Genomic DNA, 23254 nt, shown 5'->3' on the forward strand with positions numbered 1-23254 from the left:
CTGTAAAGCCAACAGCATCTACAAACACATATTAAACATAGAGCGCAAGGTGGAGGAAGCTTGTGATTGATAGAACCCTCTGCATGGTACTTTAGAGACTTTGATATTTTGTGCGAGTTGTTGCGAACAATGGGGATGTTATAGCCTGTGTTTATATTGTTGGAAATGGCTCATAAATAAAGAGAATCGATAATTCTGCCATTAGGATACGGACGTTGATTTTGGCAGTATGAACTCTGAAAGCCAACACACAGATGCAGATTCTTGGGGTCCAACATAGAAAAATGTAGAAATGCCTGTGGTAAGAAATTGTCCCAGTAACATAACTTTAAAAACAGATTTTCACTGCATTCTTACAAAGCCAATGCTCAGAGTGGGCTGTGCAGACCCAAACCCATCTCCCTGTTTACTCCAAAAGCCAAACTGAATCCAATTCATGGTCCCCACAAGACAGACAAACAAGATCCAAGCTGACAAGATAAGGCATTGCACCCGACCCTGGGCTCGAGTCAGGGATATAACTAGTTTGCCTGGTTTATCCATTTGTGTGCTTTGGATCAGCTTCATGGAGTGAGGGAGAGCACTTTTATGATACATTATCTTGCTGTATCTGCCCAGCAGCAGCATTGGTGTCATTCCGTGAATAGTAACGCTGCTGCATTCCGTGTACCCACACCATCTACACACACCCAGCCAACCTGCTCTTGCTCGTCTGAAAGTTGTGCGGTTGCATTACACTTTACAACACTCCCACTTCACTGATCTCTATTACACAGAATCAGAGGATTCCTACAGTGCAGAAGGAGGCCATTTAGCCCTTCGAATCTGCACCGACAGCAATCCCTCAAGGACCTATCCCCGTAACCCCACGTACTTACCCTTTACTCTCCCTGCCACTAAAGGGCAATTTATCATGGCCAATCCACCTAACCTGCACATATTTGGACACCAAGGGGCAATTTAGCATGGCCAATCCACCTAACCTACACATCTTTGGACACTAAGGGGCAATTTAGCATGGCCAACCCACCTAACCGGCACATCTTTGGACACTAAGGGGCAATTTAGCATGGCCAATCCACCTAACCTGAACATCTTTGGAGTGTGGGAGGAATCCAGAGCACCCGGAGTAAACCCATACTGACACGGGGAGAACGTGCAAACTCCACACAGACAGTGACCCGAGGTTGGAATTGAACCCGGGTCCCTGGCGCTGCGAGGCAGCAGTGCTAACCCACTGTACCACATCGCATTGCTGAGGGAGGCAAACCAGGGCACCCGGAGTAAACCCACGCAGACACGGGGAGAATGTGCAAACTCCACACAGACAGCGACCCAAGGTCAAAATTAAGCGCCTTTGTCCTGAACATTGGAGTTGGGGGGGGGGGGGGGGGAAGAGAGAGAGAGAGAGAGAGAAACAGAGGAGGAGGGGAGAGAGAACAAGAATTACAGAGCCAATGTGGTATCACATGGGCCAAGGAGACCAAGAAAAAGTTGGAGAAACCATACCATTCTTCGCCTCCCACATATTTAGACTAAATATAAATTAGACACAAACCAGTTACGTTCACTTGAATGTGTGAACTTAGCAAAAGTTTAAATGGCGATGTTTTCTTTTTGTGCTGTTCACTCCCCAACTTTCCCCTCCCATTTAGCAATCTTCAATCTCAAATTCAAATAACCACAGCTTTGAAAAGCTGGGCCGACACCCTAGGTGCTACTGAGGGAGGTGTTGTCTTTTGGTTGGGACTATTAAACCAAAGCCCTGCTCAGGGAGGTGCAAGAGACCTCCACCCGATATTTATCCCTCAACCAAAACCAGAGAGAAAAACAGATTACCCAGTCGATGCCTCCCTGCTGCGTGTGCGAGCTTGCTGTGTGCAAACTAGCTGCCACTTTCCCTATATTATCAAAATATAGTCGCGGTGGTAAAGTATTTCATGGTTGCAAAACGCCCTGAGACTTCAAAGTCATAAATAAATATAACTCTATAATTTATATCTTGCTATCTGTGAGCAGACAGCCTTCATTAATATTGCAACAGCATAATTGCAATAAGCTATTATAAGCATATTGTTATCCAATAGACTGTATGTAACAATCCCTGTGCCCACAATGCTATTATCCATTAAAGTCAACATATTGACAAGGATTACAATGCTATTTACCCCACAGCAAATGCTAAAAAGGTTTAGACTGAATTCTGCACAAGTGAAGGCAAGATACTGTGGACGCTGGAATCTGAAACAAAAACAGAAAATGCTGGAAAACCTCAGCAGATCTGACAGCGTCTGTGGGGAGAGAATAGAGCCAAAGTTTCGAGACTGGATGACCCTTTTCCTGCTAGAAATACCTACTCCTTTAAGACCCAAAAACAACGAGTGGGATTTTCATAGAATCCCTACAGTGCAGAAGGAGGCCATTCAACCCATCGAGTCTGCACCGACCACAATCCCACCCAGACCCTGTTCCTGTAGACCCACATATTTACCCTGCTAATCCCCCGACAAGGGGCAATTTAGCATGGCCAATCAACCTAACCCGCACATCTTTGGAGTGTGGGAGGAAACCGGAGCACCCGGAGGAAACCCACGCAGACACAGGGAGAACGTGCAAACTCCACACAGACAGTGACCCAAACCAGGAACTGAACCCGGGTCCCTGGCGCTGTGAAGCAGCAGTGCTAACCACTGTGCCACCGTGCCACCCCTAATGCCACCTTGCTTCCCATTAGTGGCCAATGACATGCAGCCTCAGCTGCCGTTAAGGGGGGCGGGAGGGAACTGTGGAAAATCCCACCCAATATCTTCTGTTCTGAAAGAGCCATTAGTGCCAATTCAAGTGTCTTATCAAATGCTTTTGGACGAGGGGCAGGTTTGTGTCCCTGCTTTGTAATGTCTTGACGAGGATGTAAAAGTTCTGAATGTAGGCAGGAGTACAAAAGTGTCGGATCCACACAGTCTTACAAATTTATGAGAATTCCTCTGGAAATCTGGTCTAATGCACCTTATCGAAAAAAATAGCAAGAATGGTGCGCGTTGGATACAGGATTGACAAGGGGACTGAGACAATCAGAACTAAGAGTGGGTTTAATGTACTATAAAACATCTGCTTTGTGATTCATAATAAATCCATCCTGTCCTGGTTTTCAGAATTAAACACCCTTTCTGTGCACATCTGCACCAATGGATGTTGCATTTATTGCCTCCATCTTCTTGGGATCACCTGACATCGGACTCTGCTTCCTTCCTGTCAAACCATTACTAAATGTGGGTACAATTCAGACCAATTCACCCTGCAGAACGCATCTCATTACATCTTTCCATGCTTCCCACTGTTCAACAGTGAAACTGACCCGAGGCTGGGATTCAACCGAATTCTTGAAATTAAAAAATGCCAAAGTTGGTCTACATTGCCAGAAACTACAAAAGGTCGTGAATGTAGCCCAGTACATCACGCAAACCAGCCTCCCATCCATTGACTCTGTCTACACTTCCCGCTGCCTCGGCAAAGCAGCCAGCGTAATCAAGGACCCCACGCACCCCGGACATTCTCTCTTCCACCTTCTTCCGTCGGGAAAAAGATACAAAAGTCTGAGGTCACGAACTGACTCAAGAACAGCTTCTTCCCTGCTGCTGTCAGACTTTTGAATGGACCTACCTTGTGTTAAGTTCATCTTTCTCTACATGCCAGCTATGACTGTAACATTCTGCACTCTCTCCTTTCCTGCTCCACATCTACTCTATGAACGGTATGCTTTGTCTGTATAGCGCGCAAAAAAACAATACTTTTCACTGTATCCCAATACATGTGACAATAATAAATCAAATCAAATCAAATGCATGAAGTCATCACAAATCAGTGGGGGAATTCGGTGACAGATTCTCTTGCAGAAGTTGAGGAGATCAAGCTGTGAACAGGGCTGTTTATAATGATAATGATGGAGGATAAGGGCCCCCTAGAGTGACACTGTTTCCCATGATAGCTCTGACATGTTAAACTCCGAACATTTAACACCAGCGCTTTTCACTTCCTCAGCAAGTTACGATCTTAGAATCTTACAGCGCAGAAGGAGGCCATTCGGCCCATTGAGTCTGCACTGACCACTATCCTACCCAGGTCCTATCCCCATTACCTCATGTGTTTACCCTGACACCAAGGGTCAATTTAGCATGGCCAATCCACCTAACCCGTACATCGTTGGAGTGTGGGAGGAAACCCACGCAGACACGGGGAGAATGTGCAAACTCTACACAGGCAGTGACCTGAGGCCGGAATTGAACCCGGGTCCCTGGCGCTGTGAGGCAGCAGTGCTAACCACTGTGCCACCGTGCTGCCCAAGTTGCCCAAGTGCGATTCTGCATTTCACCCCTGTGATCTCAGGTGGAAAAACATACAAGCGTGAAGCTAACTTCCAGATTTGCTGGAAAGATGGCAACTGCCTTTTGAAAACAGGCAGCGATTGTGCCAAATGAGTTCTGTTCCTCAAAACACAGTCACACCTTGCGTGAAACAGAGCTCTCTGCCACGCTGTAAGCAATTTTGCAACTCCGATAACTCAAGGGTATTGGCACCAATTCCGTTCCAATTGTGGTAATGGAACAGGCTTTATTTTGCCCCGACCATCGCACGCCACCCCTTAAATTCATCTCCAAGAAGGGAAACTCCTCAAATTACAGATGGAAACTCATTGTGACAAGTGGTTCAGCAGGTAGCAGCAGAACACTTTCAGGCTGCTTTTCCCCGTGTAACATCGAGATGAGGATGGGCAATTTTAACAATGTTCGGTCTGGGAGAACATCACACCCCTCCTGTTCTCCTCCGCCGTCCACACAGAGCGCACTTCAGAGATTACTGAGCTTAAAGTCAAGGCTAGCACTTGCACTGACATCTGATCCTGAATTAGGTAGCTTAACAGGAACCTGAACCTCTTTCCCACCACAATGCACAACAAAACACCATCTTAAGCTGTGGAATGTGCGTGCGGGTGTGTGGGGAACTCTGCAGTTCCTGAAACAGTACCAGGAAGGGACTGGATCGGGTGACAACAATTGCGGTAGAGGTGGGGACCAAATACAATGCCTTCGGTTCTTCCAATGGCGGGGGGGGGGGGGGGGGGGGGCAAGGACAGATCGCTGAGGGGGGGTGGATGTTATGGCGCAGGGGGTGCTAAAGGGATGCGGAGATAATTTGGTTGCTAGCTCGGAGTAGACCCAAGTGAGGGCAGCCACACTGAATGGGAGGCGTGTCGCTGGTGAAAGATGGTGCTGGATGATGTCAAAGGCTGCGATGAGGGCGATGGGCACCCACATACTTGGAGGATGGCATTTGGGCCTTTGATTAGGCCAATTTCAGATGGACAGACAGCTAACTGGAGAGATTCAGGCTGGAAGCAATGGGAAAGAAGGGAACACTCTGGCTGGAAGGGGAGCTCAGAGACCACACAATAATTTAGGAGTTTGAGGGTGGGTTTTTGTTTTGAGGAACGGGGTCCTAAAAGACAGTTTTGAAAAGAAGGGGATTGAACTGAGGGCCAGCTAGCAGTAGGGAGAGACAGAAAAGTCGAGCAAGTCAGCGGTTTAATAGGAATAGCATCAAGGGGTGGGACTCGTGAACAAAATGCACTGAGAGAAGGGAGATGGGAGAGGGGGGGATGGGAGAGGGGGGGATGGGAGAAGGGAGATGGGAGAAGGGAGATGGGAGAGGGGCTAGCGGATTTCAGGACAAGGGTGAGAAACAGCCAAACAAATGATCTCAATCTTTGTGAACTAACTCGTCACTGGCTGTTGGAAAGAGGGGGGTTAGAAAGAGCAGGATTATGGGGAAAAGGCAGGAGAATGGGGATGAGAAAAATATCGGCCATGATTGAATGGCGGAGCAGACTCGATGGGCCGAGTGGCCTAATTCTGTTCCTATGTCTTATGGTCTTAAGACTTAGCAAGATGTTTGGGAAATGAGGTAATAAGCTGGAAGTTGCTCGATAATGTAAAGCTCGCCAGTTCATAGAATCATAGAATCCCTACAGTGCAGGAGGCCGCCATTTGGCCCATCAAGCCTGCACTGATCACAATCCCACCCAGGCCTTATCCCTGTAACCCCACGTATTTACCCTGCTAATCCCCTGACACTAGGGTCAATTTAGCATGGCCAATCAACCCAACCCGCACATCTTTGGACTGTGGGAGGAAACCAGAGCATCCGGGGGAAACCGCAGACACGGGGAGAACATGCAGATTCCACAGAGTGACCCAAGGCCGGAATCATAGAAATCATAGAAACCCTACAGTGCAGAAGGAGGTCATTCGGCCCATCGAGTCTGCACCGACCACAATCCCACCCAGGCCCTACCCCCACATATTTACCCGCTAATCCCTCTAACCTACGCATCCCAGGACTCTAAGGGGCAATTTATAACCTGGCCAATCAACCTAACCTGCACATCTTTGGACTGTGGGAGGAAACCGGAGCACCCGGAGGAAACCCACGCAGACACGAGGAGAATGTGCAAACTCCACACAGACAGTGACCCGAGCCGGGAATCGAACCCAGTCCCTGGCGCTGTGGGCAGCAGCGCTAACTATTGTGCAACCGTGCCACCCCAAGTTCTGGCAGCTAAACCAATTGTGTCTTCAACATAGGAGCAGAAGTAGACCATTTAGCCCATCGAGTCTGCTTGGCCATTCAATGAGATCATGACTGATCTGATGTGATAATCCTCAACTCGTTTCCCGCCTTATCCCCTCGATTCCCTTACTGATTAAAAATCTGTCCATCTCAGCCTTGAACATACTTAACGACCCAGCCTCTACAGCCCTCGGAGGTAAAGAATTCCACAGATTCCTTGATGCCACACTTGCGGCCTTGATGTCAAGGGTAGTCACTCTCACCTCACCTCTGGAGTTCAGCTTTTTTCATGTTTAAACCAAGGCTGTAATCAGGTTAGGAGCTGAGTGACCCTGGCAGAACCCAAAAACTGAGTATCAGTGAGCAGGTTATTGCTGAGCAGGTGCTGCTTGATAACGCTGTTGATGACCCCCTTCCATCACTTTACTGATGATCGAGCAGACTGCCGGGGCAGTAACTGGCCAGATTGGGTTTTCTGATGTGATAAACCTGGGCAGTTTTCCACATTGCTGGTTAGATGCCAGTGCTGTGGCTATACTGGAACAGTTTGGCTAGGGGTGCGGAAAGTTCTGGAGCATAAGAACATAAGAAATAGGAGCAGGAGTAGGCCATCTGGCCCTTCGAGCCTGCCCCGCCATTCAACAAGATCATGGCTGATCTGAAGCGAATCAGTTCCACTTACTCGCCTGCTCCCCATATCCCCTAATTCCCTTATCGATCAGAAAACTATCTACCCGTGATTTAAACATATTCAACGAGGAGCACAAGTCTCCAATAGTATTGTTGGAATATTGTCAGGTGCCCTTGCCTTTGCAGTATCTAGTGTCTTAAGCTGTTTCTTAATCTCATTTGGAGTGAATCGAATTGGCTGGAGGCTGGCATCTGTGATGCTGGGGACCTCTGGAGGAGGCCGAGATGGATCATCCACTCGGCACTTCTGGCTGAAGATGGTTACGAATGCTTCAGCCTCGTCTGTGTGGAGTTTGCACGTTCTCCCCGTGTCTGCGTGGGTTTCCCCCGGATGCTCTGGTTTCCCCCCCCAACAGTCCAAAGATGTGCGGGTTAGGTTGATTGGCCATGCTAAATTGACCCTCATGTCAGGGGGACTAGCAGGGTAAATACATGGGATTACGGGAATAGGGCCTGGGTGGGATTGTGGTCGGTGCAGACTCGATGAGCCGAATGGTGGCCTCCTTCTGCACTGTAGGGATTCTATGATCTTGTCTTCTGCACTGATGTGGCTGGATGCGGAGTTGCTCAGTGCAATGATAAAGGGGGAAAGGACAGAGTGTATTTTGCAGTGAGGAAGAAATATGAATGTTTATTCAAGAGAGTAAAGAAGCATTGCACAATAAGTAAACAAGATAAATACATTTCAGGCCACTTACCCCAGCAGACTCCCCATCGTGCCTTAGAGAGAGGACACACGTGCTTGGGCGGCAGGATTGACCTCACTGGGTAGTCAACACATTTGTGGTCAGCATTACACCAGAGGCACTGCAATATTAAATCAAACTAATTAAAACACACACGCAAAGTAACAGACGTGCTGAATTAACAGAAATTAGTCTGTGAGTCGACAGTACATGTCTTTGCACATTTCAGTAATTGATTTCAAAAGGAGGGAGGTTAAGTCTCAGTTGTACAGGGCACCGGTGACACCACATCTGGAGTAGTGAGTACAGTAAAGCCATCCTTATTTAAGGAAAGATGCAAGATGTTGGAAACATTCAGAGGTTTACTGTAAGACTTGAGGGGTATTGACAGGGTGGAGAGGATGTTTCCTCTTGTCGGAGATTCTAGAACTAGGGGGTCACTTTTTAAAAATAAGGTGTCACTCATTTAGAGTCATCGAAGTTTACAGCATTGAAATAGGCCCTTCGGCCCAACTTGTCCATAACTGCCTTTTTTTTTTAGAAAGGACTAAGCTAGTCCCAATTGTCCGCGCTTGGCCCGTATCCCTTGATAGTCATCTTACCCATGTAACTGTCCAAAAGCTTTTTAAAAGACAAAATTGTACCCGACTCCACTAATACCTCCTGCAGCTCGTTCCAGACACTCACCACCCTCTGTGTGAAAGAAATTGCCCCTCTGGACCCTTTTGTATCTCTCCCCTCTCACATTAAACCTATGCCCTCTAGTTTTAGACTCCCCTTAAGACAGAAATGAGGAGAATTTTTTTCTCTTAGCGGTTTTAAAGTTTATTTATTATTGTCACAAGTAAGCTTACACTGCAATTAAGTTACTGTGAAAATCCCCTAGTCGCCACACTCTGGCGCCTGTTCGGGTACACTGAGGGAGAATTTAGCACGGCCAATGCACCCTAACCAGCACATCTTTTGGACTGTGGGAGGAAACCAGAGAACCTGGAGGAAACCCACACAGATACGGGGAGAATGTGTAAACTCCACACAGACAGTGACCCAAGCCGGGAATCAAACCAAGACCCCTGGCGCTGTGAGGCAGCAGTACTAACCACTGTGCCACCGTGCCGCCCCCAAAACTCTCCTTGTCAAAAGGGAGTGGAAATAGAGTCTTTGAATGTTTTTAAGGCAGAGCTAGATAACAAAGGGGTGAAAGGTTATTGGGGGTAGGTGGAATTGTGGGGCTGACGTTGCAAGCACAACAACCATGATCTTATTGAATGACGGAGCAGGCTTGAGGGGCCGAATGGCCTACTTGTGCTCATAATTCATATGGCTTCATGCAAATCCACCAAGATTTGTCAGTTCCCTGCTTCGAAACTGAAATGCTTGTTCACTGTTCAAAACAAATGCTGTGGGCTTCCTGATTTTAAATCATCAAAACTCTGCTGCTACTTTGGAGTTTCATTTCTCCTTGTTCTGGGGAGGCAGCCTAGACAATAAGTCTTTCATAAAGGCCGGCTAAAAGAGAGATCGGATTTGCCTTACGCAACGGTTAAGGCGATTATTTTGCAATGCAGGCAAACAGAGGCACCTTGGAATGTGATATAAAACGGGAGTTGATGATGTTGCATTGTGAACAGTTCTGATCTCCGTGTTACAAAGGGAACTTAGGAACACTGGAGACGGGAGCGAAAATAAAAATTTGAAGAGATAACCAAAATCGAGAAGTCACAACTTCAGGAAACATTTTCCCTATATCTATCCAATTTAAAACCCCTGATAGAGGATAGGGGCTTTAAATTGGATAGATGTAGGGAAAATGTTTCCACTTGCAGAGGAACCCAAAGCAATAAATCAGAAATATAAGTTAGTCACTAATAAATCCAATTGAGGAACCAGGAGAAACCTCTTCACTCAGAGAGAGTCATAGAGATATACAGCACGGAACAAAGAAAATTCCAGCACAGGAACAGGCCCTTCGGCCCTCCAAGCCTGCACCGACCATGCTGCCCGACTTAACTAAAACCCCCTACCCTTCCGGGGACCATATCCCTCTATTCCCATCCTATTCATGTACTTGTCAAGATGCCACTTAAAAGTCACTATCGTATCCGCTTCCACTACCTCCCCCAGCAGCGAGTTCCAGGCACCCACCACCCTGTGTGTAAAAAAACTTGCCTCGTACATCTCCTTTAAACCTATGAACAGGCCCTTCGGCCCAACTTGTCCCTGCCGACCAAGTTTCCTAAACTGAGCTAGTCCCATTTGCCTGCATTTGGCCCATATCCCTCTAAACCTTTCCTATCCATGTACCTGTCTAAATGAGCGATGAGGATGTGGAACATGTAAGTAACAGAGGAAGTGGCTGAGGTGAATAGCTTACAGGCCTTGAAAGGGCAGCTAAGCACTAGGGAGAAAGCAACAAAGAAATGTTGACAGGGCGAGATCGAGTCAACAGAATGCAAGGAGTGGAGTATTAATACTGATATGGACTGGCTGAGCCAAGTGACTTGTTTCCACGTGATAAACTCAATGTAACACACTCGGACTCACTCATCATCCTCACCGCACTCCCACCTGCACCCTTGCACCCATACACACAGCGTGATACATTTAGCATGCACACATCGCTCAAAGTACCAGGTGAATACACACCAGGGTGGACTGGTCTGACTGCACAAGTGGCGACAGGTCCTCCTTTCTAAAGGGAAATGCTGCATTGAGGCTGATTATTGCTGCTGCGTCCAGTGTGTACAATACTGCTGTGGATAGCTGTTTCAAGCAACGGTCGATACGCGTTGCGGGGCTAGAGGGCAGACAGAAACAGACACACACACACACTACAGACACCACACACACACACACACTACAGACGCCACAGACACCACACACACTACAGACGCCACACACACACACACACACTACAGACGCCACACACACACACACACTACAGACACCACACACACACTACAGACACCACACACACACACACTACAGACACCACACACACACACACTACAGACACCACACACACACACACTACAGACACCACACACTACAGACACCACAGACACCACACACACTACAGACACCACACACACTACAGACACCACACACACTACAGACACCACACACACTACAGACACCACACACACTACAGACACCACACACACTACAGACACCACACACACTACAGACACCACACACACACACTACAGACACCACACACACACACTACAGACACCACACACACACACTACAGACACCACACACACACACTACAGACACCACACACACACACTACAGACACCACACACACACACTACAGACACCACACACACACACTACAGACACCACACACACACACTACAGACACCACACACACACACTACAGACACCACACACACACACTACAGACACCACACACACACACTACAGACACCACACACACACAACAGACACACACACACTACAGACACCACACACACACACACTACAGACACCACACACACACACACTACAGACACCACACACACACACACTACAGACACCACACACACACACTACAGACACCACACACACACACACACACTACAGACACCACACACACACACACACACAACAGACACCACACACACACACACTACAGACACCACACACACACACACTACAGACACCACACACACACACACTACAGACACCACACACACACACACTACAGACACCACACACACACACACTACAGACACCACACACACACACACTACAGACACCACACACACACACACTACAGACACCACACACACACACACACACTACAGACACCACACACACACACACACTACAGACACCACACACACACACACTACAGACACCACACACACACTACAGACACACACACACTACAGACACCACACACACACACACTACAGACACCACACACACACACACTACAGACACCACACACACACACACTACAGACACCACACACACACACTACAGACACCACACACACACACTACAGACACCACGCACACACACACACTACAGACACCACACACACACACACACTACAGACACCACACACACACACACACACTACAGACACCACACACACACACACACACTACAGACACCACACACACACACACACACTACAGACACCACACACACACACACACACTACAGACACCACACACACACACACACACTACAGACACCACACACACACACACACACTACAGACACCACACACACACACACACACTACAGACACCACACACACACACACACACTACAGACACCACACACACACACACTACAGACACCACACACACACACACTACAGACACCACACACACACACACTACAGACACCACACACACACACACTACAGACACCACACACACACACACTACAGACACCACACACACACACACTACAGACACCACACACACACACACTACAGACACCACACACACACACACTACAGACACCACACACACACACACTACAGACACCACACACACACACACTACAGACACCACACACACACACACTACAGACACCACACACACACACACTACAGACACCACACACACACACACTACAGACACCACACACACACACACTACAGACACCACACACACACACACTACAGACACCACACACACACTACAGACACCACACACACACACTACAGACACCACACCCACACACTACAGACACCACACCCACACACTACAGACACCACACACACTACAGACACCACACACACTACAGACACCACACACACTACAGACACCACACACACTACAGACACCACACACACTACAGACACCACACACACTACAGACACCACACACACTACAGACACCACACACACTACAGACACCACACACACTACAGACACCACACACACTACAGACACCACACACACTACAGACACCACACACACTACAGACACCACACACACTACAGACACCACACACACTACAGACACCACACACACTACAGACACCACACACACTACAGACACCACACACACTACAGACACCACACACACTACAGACACCACACACACTACAGACACCACACACACTACAGACACCACACACACTACAGACACCACACACACTACAGACACCACACACACTACAGACACCACACACACTACAGACACCACACACACTACAGACACCACACACACTACAGACACCACACACACTACAGACACCACACACACTACAGACACCACACACACTACAGACACCACACACACTACAGACACCACACACACTACAGACACCACACACACTACAGACACCACACACACTACAGACACCACACACACTACAGACACCACACACACTACAGACACCACACACACACACACTACAGACACCACACACACACACACTACAGACACCACACACACATTACAGACACCACACACACATTACAGACACCACACACACATTACAGACACCACACACACATACACTACAGACACCACACACACATTACAGACACCACACACACATACACTACAGACACCACACACACATACACTACAGACACCACACACACATACACTACAGACACCACACACACACACACTACAGACACCACACACACACACACTACAGACACCACACACACACACACTACAGACACCACACACACACACACTACAGACACCACACACACACACACTACAGACACCACACACACACACACTACAGACACCACACACACACACACTACAGACACCACACACACACACACTACAGACACCACACACACACACACTACAGACACCACACACACACACACTACAGACACCACACACACACACACTACAGACACCACACACACACACACACTACAGACACCACACACGCACACACTACAGACACCACACACGCACACACTACAGACACCACACACACACACACTACAGACACCACACACACACTACAGACACCACACACACACACACACTAGACACCACACACACACACACTACAGACACCACACACACACACACTACAGACACCACACACACACACACTACAGACACCACACACACATACACTACAGACACCACACACACACACACTACAGACACCACACACACACTACAGACACCACACACACATTACAGACACCACACACACATTACAGACACCACACACACACACACTACAGACACCACACACTACAGACACCACACACACACACACTACAGACACCACACACACACACACTACAGACACCACACACACACACACTACAGACACCACACACACACACACTACAGACACCACACACACACACACTACAGACACCACACACACACACACTACAGACACCACACACACACACACTACAGACACCACACACACACACACTACAGACACCACACACACACACACTACAGACACCACACACACACACACTACAGACACCACACACACACACACTACAGACACCACACACACACACACTACAGACACCACACACACACACACTACAGACACCACACACACACACACTACAGACACCACACACACACACACTACAGACACCACACACACACACACTACAGACACCACACACACACACACTACAGACACCACACACACACACACTACAGACACCACACACACACACACTACAGACACCACACACACACACACTACAGACACCACACACACACACACTACAGACACCACACACACACACACTACAGACACCACACACACACACACTACAGACACCACACACACACACACTACAGACACCACACACACACACACTACAGACACCACACACACACACACTACAGACACCACACACACACACACTACAGACACCACACCCACACACTACAGACACCACACCCACACACTACAGACACCACACCCACACACTACAGACACCACACACACTACAGACACCACACACACTACAGACACCACACACACTACAGACACCACACACACTACAGACACCACACACACTACAGACACCACACACACTACAGACACCACACACACTACAGACACCACACACACTACAGACACCACACACACTACAGACACCACACACACTACAGACACCACACACACTACAGACACCACACACACTACAGACACCACACACACTACAGACACCACACACACTACAGACACCACACACACTACAGACACCACACACACTACAGACACCACACACACTACAGACACCACACACACTACAGACACCACACACACTACAGACACCACACACACTACAGACACCACACACACTACAGACACCACACACACTACAGACACCACACACACTACAGACACCACACACACTACAGACACCACACACACTACAGACACCACACACACTACAGACACCACACACACTACAGACACCACACACACTACAGACACCACACACACTACAGACACCACACACACTACAGACACCACACACACTACAGACACCACACACACTACAGACACCACACACACTACAGACACCACACACACTACAGACACCGACACCACACACACTACAGACACCACACACACACACACTACAGACACCACACACACATTACAGACACCACACACACATTACAGACACCACACACACATTACAGACACCACACACACATACACTACAGACACCACACACACATTACAGACACCACACACACATACACTACAGACACCACACACACATACACTACAGACACCACACACACACACACTACAGACACCACACACACACACACTACAGACACCACACACACACACACTACAGACACCACACACACACACACTACAGACACCACACACACACACACTACAGACACCACACACACACACACTACAGACACCACACACACACACACTACAGACACCACACACACACACACTACAGACACCACACACACACACACTACAGACACCACACACACACACACTACAGACACCACACACACACACACTACAGACACCACACACACACACACTACAGACACCACACACACACACACACTACAGACACCACACACGCACACACTACAGACACCACACACGCACACACTACAGACACCACACACACACACACTACAGACACCACACACACACACACTACAGACACCACACACGCACACACTACAGACACCACACACGCACACACTACAGACACCACACACACACACACTACAGACACCACACACACACACACACTAGACACCACACACACACACACTACAGACACCACACACACACACACTACAGACACCACACACACACACACTACAGACACCACACACACACACACTACAGACACCACACACACACACACTACAGACACCACACACACATACACTACAGACACCACACACACACACACTACAGACACCACACACACATTACAGACACCACACACACACACACTACAGACACCACACACTACAGACACCACACACACACACACTACAGACACCACACACACACACACTACAGACACCACACACACACACACTACAGACACCACACACACACACACTACAGACACCACACACACACACACTACAGACACCACACACACACACACTACAGACACCACACACACACACTACAGACACCACACCCACACACTACAGACACCACACACACACACTACAGACACCACACACACTACAGACACCACACACACTACAGACACCACACACACTACAGACACCACACACACTACAGACACCACACACACTACAGACACCACACACACTACAGACACCACACACACTACAGACACCACACACACTACAGACACCACACACACTACAGACACCACACACACTACAGACACCACACACACTACAGACACCACACACACTACAGACACCACACACACTACAGACACCACACACACTACAGACACCACACACACTACAGACACCACACACACTACAGACACCACACACACTACAGACACCACACACACTACAGACACCACACACACTACAGACACCACACACACTACAGACACCACACACACTACAGACACCACACACACTACAGACACCACACACACTACAGACACCACACACACTACAGACACCACACACACTACAGACACCACACACACTACAGACACCACACACACTACAGACACCACACACACTACAGACACCACACACACTACAGACACCACACACACTACAGACACCACACACACTACAGACACCACACACACTACAGACACCACACACACTACAGACACCACACACACTACAGACACCACACACACTACAGACACCACACACACTACAGACACCACACACACTACAGACACCACACACACACACACTACAGACACCACACACACATTACAGACACCACACACACATTACAGACACCACACACACATTACAGACACCACACACACATACACTACAGACACCACACACACATTACAGACACCACACACACATACACTACAGACACCACACACACATACACTACAGACACCACACACACACACACTACAGACACCACACACTACAGACACCACACACACACACACTACAGACACCACACACACACACTCCCTCTGTGGTATAACGTTGGTGGATCAATGCTTATCCTGTTCATTCTGTATCCACCCAATTGCTCCAGCCTCAGTGTCCAAGTCCCACGTGATCATCCTCCCACATTACTGTCTCACACTGATCACATATCCTTAGCCCTGTGGTCGTACGCTTCATACCACAGCAGTCTGGTAAAGCGTGCTACAGGAATGCAACAATGAATTGGGTTCCTCACCGAAACATTCTTCAGACATAGTTCACAGTTGTTGTTGCTGGAAGCACTGCAACCTGAGAGAGAGAGAGAGACATATTTAATCATAGCTTTGAAAGAAGCACTTCAGCGACAAAGGATCAAGCTAATAATACAAGTCATTCCTCTACCGCACCCCTCCCCCAACCCATTGGCATGCTTGTTCCCCATAATCCATCTTTACACAGCACTCACTAAGCACAAATGTCGTACCCTGCTTCCTTTCTGCAGTTTTTCTTCAGTACAATTCTGGTCGCCCTGCTATAGGAAGGATGTTATTAAACCGGAAAGGGCGCAAAAAAGATTTTACCGGGACTGGAAGGTTTGAATTCTAAGGACAGGCTGGGGCTATTTTCCCTGGAGCGTAGGAGGATGAGGGGGTGAGCTTATAGAGGTTTATAAAATCATGAGGGGAATAGATAGGGCGAATAGCCAAGGTCTTTTCCCCAGGGTAGGGGAGTCCAAAGCTAGAGGGTATAGGTTTAAGGTGAGAGGGGAAAGGGGACCCGAGGGACAACTTTTTCATGAGGGTGGCGTGTATGGAATGAGCTGCCAGGGAAGGTGGTAGAGGCGGGTACAATTACAACATTTAAAAGTCATTTGGACAGGTACATTGGTGGGAAAGGTTTAGAGGGATATGGAAAATTTCTGCAGGTCTGACAGCATCTGTGGAGAGAGAATAGAGGCAATGTTGAGTCTGGACGACCCTTGGAAGGGGCTTCTAGACTCGAAATGTTGGCTCTATTCACTTAGAAGGGTCATCCAGACTCTTCTATCACAGCTGTTGAGATTTTCCAGCATTTTTTGCCATCAATGATCCAGATTGTCAATTAAAAAAAAACTATCTGGTACAATAGTTTCATATTCACCAGAGTAGGTTTTTTTAATGATGGATTTATTCAATTAGTGAATTTTAATTAATTTGGAATGTCTGCTCGATAATGTAGAATGGTGCATTATCAGCTGGCAACTAAAACCTGAACAGTAAGTATTTCCCACCACCCACCCCGGGATGAGAATGTTCGATGGATGCACCCACGTATTCATCCACATTCGTTTTGTTCTGCCACAGTCTATGGAAACTTGGACACCAAGTTCCCCTATTTAAGAAACATCAATATTAGAAATTGCAGTTTCTGTTGAATTTCCTAAATCTTATAACACTGGGGTGAAAACCGCGGATGACTCAATGACATGTGCCTTCTGCATGGTTTAAGATTTCGAAATAGAAAAGATGTTTTAAAAAAAAATCAAGCAATGATTTGCAAACATAGTTCAGGAACTGAGACAGACAAATACCATTGCCAAAATCTAACATTGCTTACTGTAGATGTCACAATCCAGTTTTAGCTGCAGCTCGCTACCCATGGGTTTCCCCCGGGTGCTCTGGTTTCCTCCCACAGTCCGAAAGACGTGTTGGATAGGGTGCATTAGCCGTGCTAAATTCTCCCCCAGTGTGTCCGAACAGGCACCGGAGTGTGGCGACTAGGGGACTTTCACAGTAACTTCATTGCAGTGTTAATGTAAGCCGACCAGTGACGCTAATAAATAAACATTAAACTTTAGGGGTTCAAGCCCCACCCTTCCCAGGCTCGAACACAAAATCTAGGTTGACGTTTAACAGTGCAGCACTGAGGGAGTGCCAGTGTACTGTGAGAGTGCTGCAGTGTCTGAAGTGCCGTTTTTCAGAGGAGATATTAAACTGAGGCCTTGTCTGCCCCTTCACGTGGCAGATCACGCAGCACTATTCTGAAGGGGGGGGGATATTATTCCCCACGCTCTGGTCAATATTTATCCCCAATCAACATCACAAAGGAAATAAAGATTATCCAGCCGTGATCACAATGCTGTTTTTTGGGAGCTAACTGTGCACAAACTGGCTGCTGCCTTTCTCACATTTGCAGTGACTGTTGTGAGGAGCTTCACTGGCTCTACACTGCTTAAAGACTCAAGAAGATTTGGATAATCATTCTTAAGTTTTACCAATTCTCAGTCACTGAGGGTTGATTACAGAACTACCAGGAAGCTGTTATGAATGCCATCTGACCAGAAAAACCAGAAAAAAGCAATTTACAATTGGCGCCCAGTTACATCTGCACATATAATGAATTGGAAATTTATTAAATGTTCCACAGAGTCTGTGGGGCTCACTTCAAACCTCTGCTGTATGTACAGGCTCTCATCAACATTATTAATTGTTATGCAACTACGTAACACGCAGTCTTGATTTTTAAATCTCTATAGACAAGTCTGAAATGATCCTTTTTTGGAAAAGCCAATGTAATAAGAAAGAGAAAAAAAAAGTTTTGCAATGGGAACTGAGACAAGGCATGACTCTGAACCCACTCACAGTCTGCACTTAGTTTGTCAATATGAATCAGATCCAATAAATCATGGACAGGGGAAAGAGAGGAAGACAAAGATGTGGAGAGCAAGTGGGAGTGAAAATGAGAACAAGTGACAGAGCGGTTGGGGAGGGGGGGGGGGGGGGGGGGGGAAGAGCAGGCCACAGGAAAGAGAGGGGGTGAGGGGGCACTGGGGGGCAGGTCCCCAAGGCACAGAGAGTGAGAAAGAGTGGGTTCCCGAGGCAGAGAGAAAGAGAGAGAGCGATGGGGGGGGGGGTCCTGAGGAAGAGAGAGCGAGAGAGGGGGTCCCCAGGGAATGCAGGGGGGTCACACACCAGAGAGAGAAGGGGAGGGGGGGGGGGGGGGGGAGAAATACGAGAGAGGGCAGAGAGGACACAAGAGACAGAGATGGGACAGAGACACCCAGATGGAGTGAGAGGGGAAATTCGATATATAAACCAGGGAGGGATGAACTTTAACTGTGATGTTTTCTAATGAACCATGAACACAGGGATTCAGGCCACAAAGCAATGGAGAAACCCAGAACACCTACACAACTAGGAAAATCACAGCTATGGAAGCTCAAAGCAGAATAGAGTCGTTGAAATCTCAAAGGTCAGTGCATTTTTGTACATTTTTCAAATCAGCACAACCCCACAAAAACTTTTTCAGAAGAGACTTATAAAATTCTAACAGGACTGGACAGGGTAGATGCAGGGAGGATGTTCCCGATGGTGGGGGGAGTCCAGAACCAGGGGTCACAGTCTGAGGATTCAGAGTCGACCGTTTAGGACGGAGATGAGGAGACATTTCTTCACCCAAAGAGTGGTGAGCCTGTGGAATTCATTACCACAGGAAGCAGTTGATGCCAAAACATTGAATGTATTCAAGAGGCGGCTGGATATAGCACTTGGGGGCGAATGGGATCAAAGGTTATGGGGAGAAAGCAGGATTAGGCTATTGAGTTGGATGATCAGCCATGATTGTGATGAATGGTGGAGCAGGCTCGAAGGGCCAAATGGCCTCCTCCTGCTCCTATCTTCTATGTTTCTATATTACGCCAAACACCAGATCAGTACAGTTGATACAGTTTAACAGACCAAACTGCCCACATGAACTGAAACGTTCACAATGGTACTAACAGTCTCACTGCGCTGCTATAAGGTTCTGCCAGTGACTAACTCTGGAACTGTCAGTGAGAGTGAAGGTTACCCACTGGTAAATAAGAGTGTACACTGAGAAAGGTCACACTCAGATTAGCACACCCAAATAATATTCAGCAAAACAGGCAGCATGACACAATCAGATTTCCAAATACCAGTAACCGCCTCACAAATACTTCAATTGCACAAGTTCTTTTCATCCAACATGTTAACCCGTTAAGAACTAAAATTCTGTGAGAACTGTGCGTACATTCGATCTTCATTCTCGAGTTCAGTGTAGTTTACAGTATTTCATTCCTAAAAACACGCACTATATGCAGCACGGTGGCACAGTGGTTAACACTGCTGCCTTATGGCATCAGGGACCCGGGTTCAATTCCAGCCTCGGGTCACTGTCTGTGTGGAGTTTGCACGTTCTCTCCGTGTCTGCGTGGGTTTCCTCCGGGGGCTCCGGTTTCCTCCCACGCTCCAAAGATGTGTAGGTTAGGTGCATTGGCCGTGCTAAATTGGCCCTTGGTGTCAGGGGGAGCAGCAGGGTAGATAAGTGGGGTTATGGGGGATAGGACTGGGTGAAATTATTGTCGGTGCAGCCTCGATGGGCCAAATGGCCTCCTTCTGCACTGTAGGGATTCTATGATAACTCCAGAGATGTGCGGGTTAGGTTGATTGGCACAGTCTGCACAGTCCAAAGGTGTGTGGGTTAGGTTGATTTGCCATGCTAAAAATTGCCCTTAGTGTCCTAGGATGCGTAGGTTAGAGGGATTAGTGGGTAAATATGTAGGGATATGGGGGTAGGGCATGGGTGGGATTGTGGTCGGTGCAGACTCGATGGGCCGAATGGCCTCTTTCTGCACTGTAGGGTTTCTATGATTCTATGAACTCAGCAGCCAAGAGTGCCTTACAAGAAGATGTTGAGGAAAAGGCTACAGAATCCCACAACTGCAGATATGACACAATTCAACTAGATTCAAACAGATGTCCCCTTGGAGTGTGTAGCAGGGACCGAATTAGAATGAATTAAATCACTGGCATGGAATAACCTGGGGTTTAAAGTTTATTAGTGTCATAAATCGGCTTACATTAATACTGCAGTGAAGTTACTGTGAAAATCCCCGAGTTGCCACACTCCGGCGCCTGTTCGGGTACACTGAGGGAGAATTCAGCACGGCCAATGCATCTAACCAGCACGTCTTTTGGACTGTGGGAGGAAACCGGAGCACCCGGAGGAAACCCATGCAGACACGGGGAGAACGTGCAGACGGAAGGAACTGGAACTCACTCAGATGTTGCTTAGCAAGTACGGCCAAACCTCTGGTTTAAAAAACAGGGACACTGCCTCAGAAGCAGCTGTTGCGCATGTCTGCCAAAGAAACTGGACCTTTTGGGAACAAAGTGAACATTTCTCACCAGAACTCGGGGCAGACGTGACCTGGCCCGAGGCTCCAAGGCTCAATCCGCAGAGAATTCCGATAATTCCTGGCAGCCAGATCCTGAGCTTCATTTTGGCCTCCAGCCGTGAATATCCAATGCTGGAACTGAAATTTCAAAAATCAGTGAGGATCACCAAGAGTCCCACACACAAAGGCACATGATGAGAAAGCCATGGCTAACCAAGTTAAACATTTACTAACTAACCCGCTTGCTCTTTCGGTACGGCACTCTCACCTCAGGATCACATGGGTCAACCCACACTTCCGCAGGTCATTTAGACTGACATTTCAGAGCGATGCTCACTGAGTGCTCAGAAGACACAGGAAATGGAGATCCCCAATCTCAATCCTGGCCTCTTGCACACCCCAGATTTCCTTTACTTCAAAACTGGCAGCCGTGCCTTCAGTTGCCTGGGGGGTAAACTTGGGAATTCCCTTGTTAAGCCTCCTTACTTCCCTCTCCTCCTTCAGAAG

General features: G+C 47.9%; 1 protein-coding gene across 1 annotated transcript in view; it reads right to left on the minus strand.

Annotated features, from left to right (window-relative positions):
- LOC144503428 (pituitary tumor-transforming gene 1 protein-interacting protein-like) overlaps positions 1–23254 on the minus strand; it is a 53862-nt gene that overhangs the window by 24396 nt on the left and 6212 nt on the right. The window contains exons 3-5 of the mRNA XM_078227735.1: positions 22758–22885; positions 17828–17880; positions 8013–8121 (exon numbers count right to left, since the gene is read on the minus strand). Of these exons, the coding sequence (XP_078083861.1) occupies positions 8013–8121; positions 17828–17880; positions 22758–22885 (290 nt within the window). The remainder of the gene's footprint in view (positions 1–8012; positions 8122–17827; positions 17881–22757; positions 22886–23254) is intronic.

This window comes from Mustelus asterias, chromosome 14, assembly GCF_964213995.1.
Source record: "Mustelus asterias chromosome 14, sMusAst1.hap1.1, whole genome shotgun sequence".
Lineage (NCBI taxonomy): Eukaryota > Metazoa > Chordata > Chondrichthyes > Carcharhiniformes > Triakidae > Mustelus > Mustelus asterias.